The sequence below is a fragment of the Clavelina lepadiformis genome, chromosome 7 (assembly GCF_947623445.1).
Source record: "Clavelina lepadiformis chromosome 7, kaClaLepa1.1, whole genome shotgun sequence".
Taxonomy (NCBI): Eukaryota; Metazoa; Chordata; class Ascidiacea; order Aplousobranchia; family Clavelinidae; genus Clavelina; species Clavelina lepadiformis.
Genome location: NC_135246.1, coordinates 15,758,405 through 15,769,536, shown reverse-complemented (window position 1 = coordinate 15,769,536; position 11,132 = coordinate 15,758,405). Strand labels below are relative to the sequence as shown.

The 11,132-nt window shown below is 34.6% G+C and overlaps 1 protein-coding gene across 2 annotated transcripts in view; it reads left to right on the top strand.

The window, feature by feature from the left end:
* The first annotated feature begins 22 nt into the window (after window positions 1-22).
* The window catches only part of LOC143465376 (multidrug resistance-associated protein 1-like), a 15,412-nt gene continuing 4,302 nt past the window's right edge, over window positions 23-11,132 (top strand). Inside the window, exons 1-27 of one of the 2 annotated variants that reach the window (XM_076963615.1) lie at window positions 23-130; window positions 762-818; window positions 977-1,153; window positions 1,327-1,452; window positions 1,523-1,663; window positions 1,926-2,042; window positions 2,166-2,299; window positions 2,386-2,514; window positions 2,647-2,729; window positions 2,899-3,022; window positions 3,113-3,287; window positions 3,436-3,556; window positions 3,634-3,767; window positions 3,839-3,940; window positions 4,036-4,137; window positions 4,354-4,500; window positions 4,616-4,770; window positions 4,913-5,039; window positions 5,231-5,407; window positions 5,490-5,558; window positions 5,673-5,771; window positions 5,965-6,048; window positions 6,133-6,247; window positions 6,440-6,554; window positions 6,795-6,900; window positions 7,060-7,180; window positions 7,278-7,367. In XM_076963615.1, coding sequence (XP_076819730.1) covers window positions 780-818; window positions 977-1,153; window positions 1,327-1,452; window positions 1,523-1,663; window positions 1,926-2,042; window positions 2,166-2,299; window positions 2,386-2,514; window positions 2,647-2,729; window positions 2,899-3,022; window positions 3,113-3,287; window positions 3,436-3,556; window positions 3,634-3,767; window positions 3,839-3,940; window positions 4,036-4,137; window positions 4,354-4,500; window positions 4,616-4,770; window positions 4,913-5,039; window positions 5,231-5,407; window positions 5,490-5,558; window positions 5,673-5,771; window positions 5,965-6,048; window positions 6,133-6,247; window positions 6,440-6,554; window positions 6,795-6,900; window positions 7,060-7,180; window positions 7,278-7,367 — 3,109 coding nt within the window. In that variant the 5' untranslated portion in view covers window positions 23-130; window positions 762-779. Of the gene's footprint in view, window positions 131-692; window positions 819-976; window positions 1,154-1,326; window positions 1,453-1,522; window positions 1,664-1,925; window positions 2,043-2,165; window positions 2,300-2,385; window positions 2,515-2,646; window positions 2,730-2,898; window positions 3,023-3,112; window positions 3,288-3,435; window positions 3,557-3,633; window positions 3,768-3,838; window positions 3,941-4,035; window positions 4,138-4,353; window positions 4,501-4,615; window positions 4,771-4,912; window positions 5,040-5,230; window positions 5,408-5,489; window positions 5,559-5,672; window positions 5,772-5,964; window positions 6,049-6,132; window positions 6,248-6,439; window positions 6,555-6,794; window positions 6,901-7,059; window positions 7,181-7,277; window positions 7,368-11,132 lie in introns of those variants that run through there. The other variant, XM_076963614.1, reaches the window with a different exon arrangement.

Here is an 11,132-nt window from a genome sequence, read left to right as displayed (position 1 = left end):
CTAATTGTATTCTTTTTTGTGCAGTTCGTTAGGGTTGTTCACTTCTACCGATAAACATAGAAATACTGAACTGTGAAATGAGCAGAAAGAATGGACTTGGCACTAGTTGCTCACAGTGAAGAGTTTTTCTGTAAGTGTTAGCTCTTTTCATCAGCACTTGTTTAATTTGGCTGCTTTTGCTGTTCCTTCTTGTCATGTGTATTGCATGCACCCTGGTACATAATGTGACATAATTAAAATTATATTGATTTCTGTATGTAATTTGCCAGAAAGCGAGTTGTTAATTAATTATGCATGAACATACAATATTAACAAGATCTGGTTATAAAAATATAAATACTTGATCCAATATCCCAGAAGCTACTAATAATTTCTAAGTCCATGATATTTAACAAGGTAGAGATTTCAGAGCAACTGAATTCTTAGATGGACATTTATTTATTAACATTTGCTGATTTTAATTTTACAAATTTATTGTTACTGACCTTAAGAGTCTATTTTTACCTGGTATTCCTTTAACGTATTGATGCTTTCTTGTTGATTCCATATTCAATAACTAACAGTGTTTTACACATTTACTCAACAAAGCATAAGATTTTACAGAAATTATTGGAATTAGAAGACATCATTAGCAGATAACAGTCTGACATAATGCATTACTTTCCTTTCCTGCAGTTATAAATAACTATTCTATAAAACGGTTTTGGATGTTGTTACCAGGTTTCTATAGGCAAATTGACTATGTAGCTAATCTGTTACAGGCTGAAATTAGCAGAAAAATGGCTCTTATAGAGTTCTGTGGTGATGAAGAGTTTTTTGTAAGTTTTTTTTTTAGGTATTTAAGGATTTTCAAGTAAAGTATTGTGAAATAACAACTGTCTTTTAATAGTGTCTATTTCCAAGCTTTTGCTAGTGCTCTAGAACTTGTTTAGACTAAGATTTCCTGTGAAACCTAGTTTATATGTTTTAATTTTAGGATGCAGAAAAAGTCTTTAATAGCACCAATCTGGAATTCAGTTACTGCTTTGAACATGTCGTTTTTGATTTGACACCTTGTGCTTTTCTTTTTGTGTTTGGCATTCCATACTACTTTGTTCATCACAAATCTGAAAATACTACTATTCTAATATCAAAACTGTTTACAACAAAAGTGGTAATGTTTTAATAAGGATGAACAATGTGACATAATTAATAGCAAAAAATAGATATTTATAATTTAAAATGCAACGTAAAAGTGTAAATAAGACGTGTTGATAAACTGAAATATGGTTTATTTCTGTATGTGTTTTATGATAGATGCTAATAAACAGCTACATGTATTTCAAGGTGTTCACAAGCACTCTCTGGTTGCTATCATGGGTAAATTTAAGTTACACAATTTGGGAATGGTCTCACTATATTCAAATACCTTGCATCGACCTTATGTCACCCTTTGTATTGGGTCTGGCGATGGTGAGTTAAAATACATTTTCTCCGTTTTTCTGTAGATGTCCTTACACATTTCTTGTGTGTTTGTACATAGGCAGTGGCCCTATTTTTCCTAAACTTTGATCGGAAGCATGGATTGATGTCATCTGGCCTTCTGACTTGTTACTGGATATTGTTCATTGTATTATGGGCCTTTGTATTCAAAAGTCAAGTGGAGTTGCTTTTGTCTGGCAAGGTACGGTTTGCATGTTTTATGTTTAAAACACTGGCACTTACTTTTTATAAGAAACTGATGGGGACTTGATGATGATGAATATCTGTATTGGGCCAACTAAAAGTTAAGAAACTTTTCTCCTTTGCTAAATGCACAATTGGTTGCTTGTTTTGCTGGTTTTAAATGTAAAAAAGCATGGTTTTCTTCAAAACTTTACAGTCGAACCTCACTGAAGATTAACAGAAATACTACGAGTCTTATAACAATATCAGATTTTTAACAGAAATTAACCCAAGGCCAAATCTTCAGATGTATAACGTTTTTCATGTCATATGTCTGCGTCCTGGTATTATTTGTCACTAGCTTTTTTGTCGACATGCCATCAGTGTTGCCACCTCAAGTAAGCCATTTTGAAATTTTTCTTTAAAATGTAGTGAGTAATAATTCTATTGACGGAAAAAATAAATTGCTGTAGCATCTACAGTATCTTTGCTGTTTTTAACGAATTGAATTTGTGAAACAGGACCCTTTTGCCGAAGACCATTGTGAAAGTTCAACTGCGTACTCAATTACTGCGGAAAGAAAAAAAAAGTTTAATCCATGCCCCGAGCCCTCATCTTCGTTTCTTTCGAGGATTATGTTTGAATGGTTTTCAAGGTTCTGACAATTACAGTCATACTCTTCTATTGTTTTAAACAAATTGTTTTCTACTTATTTTTTCAATCAACTATTAATTTTGTCAGAATGGTTTGGAATGGATACAAACGCCCTCTTGTGCAAGATGATCTGTGGGATTTGAACAGGGAAGATAAAGCTGGTCGAGTTTCAAGGCATTTTCTGCACATTTGGAACCAGGAGAAAAATAAATACAAGTTTGTACAATACATATGCTAATATATATATATATATATATACAGCCATAGATTACATGCAGAGAAGGACACAGAAGTTTACGTAAACCGTTGGAAATTTATTTGTCAGTGGATATGTAATTTACTTTTCAGGAAGCCAAATATTGAGACAATTTCTGAAGACAATACTTTATCAAACAATGATGAAGAAATATTAATTGAACAACCAGCTACTGGTGATTATTTTTTGGTGATAAAAATGTTAAAAGTGAAAAAGTGTTAAGCATAGTAAAGCTTTTTATATCTATTTTCTACTTTTTTTATTCATTCATTCATTCGTTATTCATTTCTTGCAGTAAATTTTCAGGTTCCTAAATCATTGACTCGTTTAAATACTTTTTAAAGAAAAAAAGAAAGAACCATCACTTCTTAAAGCCTTGGTAAAAACTTTTGGTCCTTTCTACCTTGTTGGCACATTCCTCAAGATCCTCAGTGATATACTGACATTTGTTAGTCCACAATTACTTAAGTATGCAGTTGCATTAACTCTAGAGATCTTAAAGCTTATCAATTTCACATTACCTAAGGTAAACCTTTTTTATGCATTGTTTGTTTGTAGTGCCATGATAGTGTTCATTTCGAGTGCTGCACTGGTATGGCAGGGATACTTGCTTGCTGTTTTAATGTTTGTGGTGGCAATATTTCAAAGCATTATTTTGCAACAGTATTTTCATGTATGTATAATCATTGGGATGAGGTTAAGATCTGCAGTAATTTCCGCTGTGTATAGAAAGGTTTGTACCAGATTTTCATTTGTCAAGAAAGCTTACCTTGTTGTTACAACAGGGAAGAAAATGTCAAAATTACATGATGTAGCCCCTTATGTCGTTCCTGACTATGTCACTATTTTTTCACCTAGATTTTTCAAATTTGGTTTTGCAGGCTTTGCTACTTTCAAGCGCTGCTCGCAAGGATAGCACAGCTGGCGAAATTGTAAATTTGATGTCCGTTGATGCTCAGCGCTTGATGGACCTTATGCCATATCTTAACACGGTTTGGTCAGGTAAAAAGCTTCAACAAGGTCCCTTATGAAACGTTTTTGTCTTTCAGTTTTTTTCACTAACTTTTCATGTTTTCCAGCACCTTTTCAAATCATTTTAGCTTTGTATTTTCTTTGGCAAATTATGGGACCTTCCACATTGGCAGGTCTGGGTGTTATGGTCTTACTCATTCCATTAAATGGCTTAATTGCAAGCAAGCTGTTTAAGCTGGAGGTAATGCGAAGCTTGACTGCAACCTTCTGATGACTTTTTCTAAGAATTGTGCTATCTCTTGTGTAATTTAGTCAGAACAGATGGAACTCAAGGACGAGCGCATCAAAGTGATGAATGAGATATTGAATGGAATTAAAGTACTTAAAATGTACGCTTGGGAACTATCATTCCGGGTGAGACTGACAATTGTTAATTTGTTTTTGTTTGTTCTTTTAAACTTCAGTTGTGGCTGAATCTGTAAACTTGGTCCAAACGTTGATGTTTGCAGGATAAAGTTAGTGCAATCCGAAGCCAGGAGCTGAAAAAAATGTTACAAGCTGCTTATCTGAATGTAGCCGTTTCATTTACGTGGATGTGTACTCCATTTCTTGTGAGTTGCGTAGTAGCAAGTATGCTGTTTGTAGTAAATGAATGGTTGATCACTTGATATTGCAACTTATTCATTGCTGTGGTTGAATGAATATAAGTATAATCATTTCGGTTATCGTTTGGCTATTAATTGGCCTGATTTTCATTGTTTGTAATTTTTTTTACATTTCCAACATTTTATTTTTTTGATAGCCGACGATTTTTTTGCTTTTTATAGGTTTCGTTGACAACATTTGCTGTGTATGTGCTGTCAGATACATCCCATGTTCTAAATGCCCAGAAAGCTTTTGTCTCAATCTCCCTGTTTAACATACTCCAGTTTCCTTTAATTATGTTGCCAATGCTTTTATCCTTTATGGTTCAGGTGTACATGTTGTACTAAAAATTCTAAAAATAATTCGATTGTCTTCTTTAGCGCACACTGTAATAGACCACATGCATTCGCTAGGTAAGGTGCATACAAAGATATTATATTTCAGGCAAAAGTCAGCTTAAAGAGACTTCAACGATTCTTAAATAATGACGAGCTTGATCCGAGTTCTGTTGATTGCACAACTGCACAACAAAATGCTGCGGTTTCAGTGGAAAATGGTACATTTGCTTGGGACAAAGATGGGGAACCTATATTGCACAAGCACGTACACAACTAGATTTTGTTTTGTGTTGAGCTGCTGTGCCTGGTTGTTTGTTATCCATTTATTTGCTGAGATATGGAGGAATTAAGTTGATCAAAATTATGTGGTTTGCAATAATAATATCTTACATGTCATATGCAGCATTTTCTTATCTGTGCCCAAAGGATCTCTGGTTGCTGTTGTTGGGCAAGTTGGAAGTGGAAAGTCGTCTCTTATAAGTTGTTTGCTTGGAGATATGGAGAAAAGACATGGGCAAGTGACAGTACAGGTCTGTATTTATGTGTCTGAACCGTTACTTGCTTAATAAAGATCAGAGTTTGGTGCTTTGAAGTGGTATTTATACCTACCTGCTATAAAATGGGTAACTATAGCTATTGTAGCCATTACCCTTTTATTTCAAAGTTAAAAAACCTTGCAAATAAATGTTTTTTTAAATGTGTTACTTGATCTATGTTTTAGGGATCAGTGGCATATGTGGCACAGCAAGCCTGGATACAAAATATGTCTCTCCAAGACAATGTCTTGTATGGGAGACAAATGGATGCTTGCAAATATCAAGATGTAATTAAAACTTGTGAATTAAAGGAAGACTTAAAAATGTTACCAGCAAGTGATCAAACTGAAATTGGAGAGAAGGTTGGTTGAATTCTTGTTTCAAGTAGTATCTTTTCAGTAAAATTTAAAGCAAGTTGAATAAATTTTCTTTTTCACTTTTCAGGGAATAAACTTGTCTGGTGGACAGAAACAACGAGTGTCCATTGCTAGAGCAGTTTACCAAGACGCTGATGTAAATGTTGTTGTAGCCTTTTCACATATCTTAACATTCCAATTTTCGTTCCTATTCTTTGCATTGCATGTATTGATATAACTTACAATGCTCACCGGTTAGTTTTTTGCCAAGATATACTTACTTGATGATCCACTCAGTGCTGTTGATGCTCATGTTGGAAAGAATCTCTTTGAAAATGTTCTTGGGCCTGGTGGATGTTTAAAGACAAAGGTATTTCATTTTAAAAAGCTTATAAGTATATGTCTTAATCTTCTCAATCTCTTCCCAATCTCAATCTTAATGCAATATTATAAGTACTGCAAATTATAAGTTCATGAAATACAGAACTTAACTTTATGAACTTATGTTCGGGAACATATTTATTTCTAAATTTATGGAAACCAATAACATGTTTTTTACTTAGACAAGAATTCTCGTTACTCACGGTGTAGCTTTTCTCTCACAAACTGACAAGATCATTGTACTCGTTAATGGACGGATTTCTGAAGTATTTTTGTTTGAAAATTACTTTTGTTCACTCATTTCTTGCAACTTAAAATACTCTTACGTCTTTAATCATGCTTCTGATTAGGTTGGAGATTACAATGAGCTGTTGACAAGAAATGGTGACTTTTCCGAGTTTTTAAAGAATTATGCTGAACAGGAGTCTTCGTCAGATCATGAATTGTCCAATGATGAAGCAATAGGTAATAGGCCTAGCTGTTTTTTATAGACTTTTTTGTATCATTTCCGTATATCTAGTTGTCTTATCTAAATATAATAAACATGAAATGTAATGGTTTTGTAGTATAAGGTAAATTTCTAGAAGGAACTGCAGGTGCAAGATATCACAGAAAGTAATGACTAATTTTACCGATACTATTCAATTTTGATTGTAGGTTCTCCTGTTTTTTCACGTTTGTCATCTGTTACATTCACTGACAGTGATTCATCAGATATCACTGTGGGATCATATGGATCGCCTGTGTCAAATGCAAAAAAAGAGCTGAGAAGGTACTTAGAGAAGGCATTCCTGTTTGACCTTTAGTATACATTTTCTTCTGCGGCATTCTTTGTGATTTTCACTGATGGTGAAATACAGACAAGATATGTTTTTTATTGCTGATGTTTTGTCCTGTTTTTTTGTACACACTTGATTTTTCCAGGATATTTCAAAAACGTTTTATCTTTATTTATTATTGCTGTTGTTGTTCAAAAAAATAAGTATACATCAGAGTCTCTTTCAACTGTCAGGCATCAAAGAAAAATAAGAAAGACTGAAGAGAAGGTTCATAAAGTGCCGGAAGACAAATACACTGAAGATAAGCTGATGACTACAGAAACAGCTGAAGTTGGAAATGTGAGCATGAACTTTTTAAGAACATGTTTTGTATTTATGGTTTTCAAAGTTATAATGTGACAATTAATATGCATTATCTTTCATATTATAACTTACTTTAATTTAAAGATTGAAGTTAGTTTGTACTTTGTATTCAGTCAATTTTATGCTGTTTTGTAGATTAATCCATCTGTACTATTTCAATACTTGAGGGCTGTGGGTTTTGTGGCTTGTATCTTTTTGTTTTTGGGATATATTGGTGACAACACTGCCACTGTTTATTCCAGCATCTGGTTGTCAAGTATGTGTTTGTTAATTATATGTCTTCATTATTCAATTATATGTCCATTCTGTCCACATTAATGTGTTATGATATTGAAACGAATAATGTTTTGTAGTGTGGAGTGATGATCCAGTTAACGCAGATGGAACACAAAATGGTACAAACTATAGATTAGCTGTATACGGGGTACTTGGTTTTGCAAAGGGTGAGTTTAGTTTTATTTAGTAGTTTGTTATAAACACCACTGTCGACGTTCCTTCTAAATTTCAGCTATACATGTGCACAAACGTCTAATGTGGTGCAATTTTTTAATTGTTTGCCGGATTTAGGGGGGCAGATTCATGGTGTCACAAATGAGCAAAAATAGACTAATATATAATGCTAAAATATTCACCAAAATTAAAGTTTTGCCAAAATTTAACCTTCAATTTTTCAAACATTTAAATTGCATTGCGTGTTTATTTTGTTTTAATAGTTTCAAACTGCAAAATCTTTTTTTTTAACTGAAGCTAATTGAAAGTCAGCTACACGCATCAATGACTCAAAAAAGACTTGCTACGATTAACATATTTACGGAGGGAACCATAACTGGAACATAGACCCCCTAGAAACAAACTCAATTTTTGGGGACCATTGGTGTTTGCACGTTTTTTTGTTGATTGTTTTTTTCCTTTGCGACTCCTTGGCTATATTATATTGCTGTAATAACCACTGCCATACTGTATATTAAGTACGATGCTATGACATGAAAGCTTCAGACAGAATTGTTATAAAACAACGACAAAAGTGAAGAACATAGTTGGCTGATTGTGAAACATTACAGATTGCTTGTCATTCTGGTTATCAAGCATCGAGATAAAGTTTCTCAAGAACCTACTTCTAACAATGCAAATTGAGCATTGTAGTTTCTGATGCAGATTTGTTCACTGTTTGATCGAGTTTTAAAAGCAAAATAAAGTTATCCACGTTGTCCAAAGTAGATGTTGAAAGGAAATGGTCTTACAAAATTCATTGTGAAGTGAGTACAGCTACGGTCCCTGCCCAATACATGCTTCGTTGAGAGTTATGCCCAGATTTTTTTGTTAAAATATAAGTGGTCAAGGAAGCATTAAAATTTCGTTGATGGCACTAATCGTGGTGTAGCCTACTATTGAATTGTAATTGTATCTAAATATATTACGGACAAATCTATTTCAGCAGATAAAAGTAAAAATGTCGTTCAGAAAAATGTAAAAATTTTAAAACATTTTCAGAGAGACTATCATTTACCCTTCTAAATACTATTTTATGCTTTCACTAGCATATTTAGGGAGAGAGTGTTGGGCCATACCCCCTCACGAACCTAACGTTTTTAAACCATAGGCCTTTTTACGTTTTTAGTCTTTTTCGTTTATTGCATTTCCTTATTTACAACTACATGTCAGCTACAACCTGCACAGAGAAATGAATAAGATTAATAGGCGGGCTTACCGTGTTTCAAAATCGATGTATACAACCTTACAAGTTGTACTCAGCGTGAAAAGCGAAAATTATAATTTGGCTGTTGTATTTTCGACATATGTTTGAAAATACATTTCTTTTAAGACATTTTAAAGCGGTATTTGAGGTGCAAAAACACAAAATTTTTATGTTTTTAAACTTTTTGGCTCCACTTAGTTTCCTAAATATGCTCCCCCTAAATACACCCCTACTTGCTAACTATGCACAGTTTTACTTGCTAATGCAATATTACAGTGATGGTTATCTGTTTTTTAATATTTTCACGCTGATGCTGTTGTTCTAAGTATCGTGACCCGACACCTTATCGAAAGACACTTTATCGAACGACACTTAATCGAACGACACTTTATCGAAAGACACTTAATCGAACGACACCTGATCGAAACGACACCTGATCGAAACGACAGTTGATCGAAAGACACTTTATCGAACCGAAAGTTGATCAAACGACACTTTATCGAACCGACAGTTAATCAAAACGACAGTTGATCGAACGACACTTTATCGACTAACTATTCTTTTTCGTTCTCTTTTCACAGCGGGGGCGCGGCGTAACAAGAAGAATTTATAGAAATGTGTCACTTTTAGAAATACCTAATTTACACTAAATTCACTTTCTTTAGTTTTACAATTATGATGTATACAGGAAGCCAGATGATGTTTCTACTAACCTGTAATAATCTCATCGTCTACGACGCATAGGTTTCTAGTAATTAACGATTGCAAATGTGTGTGCGGGGTTGGCCACACCTAGTTTTTTTAGTAAACTCGCGAGCCTGGTTAGGATAGGGTTAAAAGATCCACAATTTATTGAAACAACTGACGATATGCACTGTTAAAAGAACGACAATTTATTAAAAGAACTGACAACATGCACTGTTAAAAGCACGACAACTGACGAAGTGCACATTTCAATCGCATTCATTTAATCACAAGTTGTGTGCAATTGCTCGAAGATAACTTTTTATGTCCATATTTGTTGAGTCATAATTTTCAACTATGCTCCTCAGACGTTGGTTGACAGCGTCGTAGCGCTTCTTCCGTGGTGGGCCATCGATTCCAGCACTCAATTGTTCAATTAACAATTCGTTGGAACCTTGTTCCTGCTTAATTTTTTTGACGAGTCTGCGAAGCGTCGGATGGGATATTGAGACACGCTTGCTGAACGCATTGTGCCATCCTTCAATGCTATTATTCGTTCGTGGAAGGTCATCTTGAACCCGGTGGAAGACATTCACATGTGTACGTGCTACCAAGCATCGAAGCCATTTATTTTGCGCTGTCGGTCAAGCTGGGATAAAGACCACTTTCAAGAAGCTACTTTGTGTAAAAGTCAGACAGCGACATGCCCCTTGCTATTAAATTTTGCCTTCAATTCCTTACTCTTTGTATCTATAATGACTAGTCTAGTCTACTGTACAGACAATCTCGTACTTAGTAATTCTCGTGCGTATTCTTGTGATATCTTATTAATATGTGGGCGGGCCGGCCGCCATGCGAAATCGAACACTTTATGATACAAATATAAAATATAGATATAAAATATAAATCGTCAACTTTATGATATATACATCACAATTCATTAATGCACACCATTACAAAGACCGCACATCACAATGGCTCATTGTTCCAATGTTTGAGAAACACGCTAAAATCTTGCTTGAACTGTCGGTTCGATAAAGTGTCGTTCGATCAACTGTCGTTTTGATTAACTGTCGGTTCGATAAAATTTCGTTCGATCAGCTGTCGTTTCGATAAAGTGTCTTTCGATCAACTGTCGGCTCGATTAACTGTCGTTCGATAAAGTGTCTTTCGATCAGCTGTCGTTTCGATCAGGTGTCGTTCGATAAAGTGTCTTTCGATAAAGTGTCTTTCGATAAGGTGTCGTAGTACCTCTAAGTATAGGCTAGTTGTGCAACTGTTTATTGGTTGAACAGCAACAGGAGCTGGACAATTTAATTATACCTTCAGCAAGATGTTCGTGTTCGTAAAGCTAAACTTGGCACATATGCGCTTAAATTAAAATTTCATTAATGAAAACGCCCCCATCAATGCTGGGCCCCAGTGCACTCCACCATGTAAATCTGGCGCTGCCCATTGCCAAGGGTCTGTGTGTAACAAACTTCAGTGCCTGAAGCATTTATATAACTAGTATCTGTGACTTGCTAAATTGTCTCTGTGCTCTTCATGCAAAGCACTTAGGTGCACTCAACAAAGACACGGTTTAGAAACTTTAGAGGAAGCATTGGTGATTATAATCACATACAATGATTTATGCCTGTTAACTCATTATGCAATACATAATCCTTTATATTTTTCCATATGGATAAATGCAAAACCATGCTAACCTTTTATGTTTCAGACGCAGTAAGTAGATAGAATTTCAAAGATCAACTTAATAGTTGTATTAGCATTAATTTACTTTATTCAGTATAAAGCAACAATTGACGAAACAGCCAAAAGCTAACAA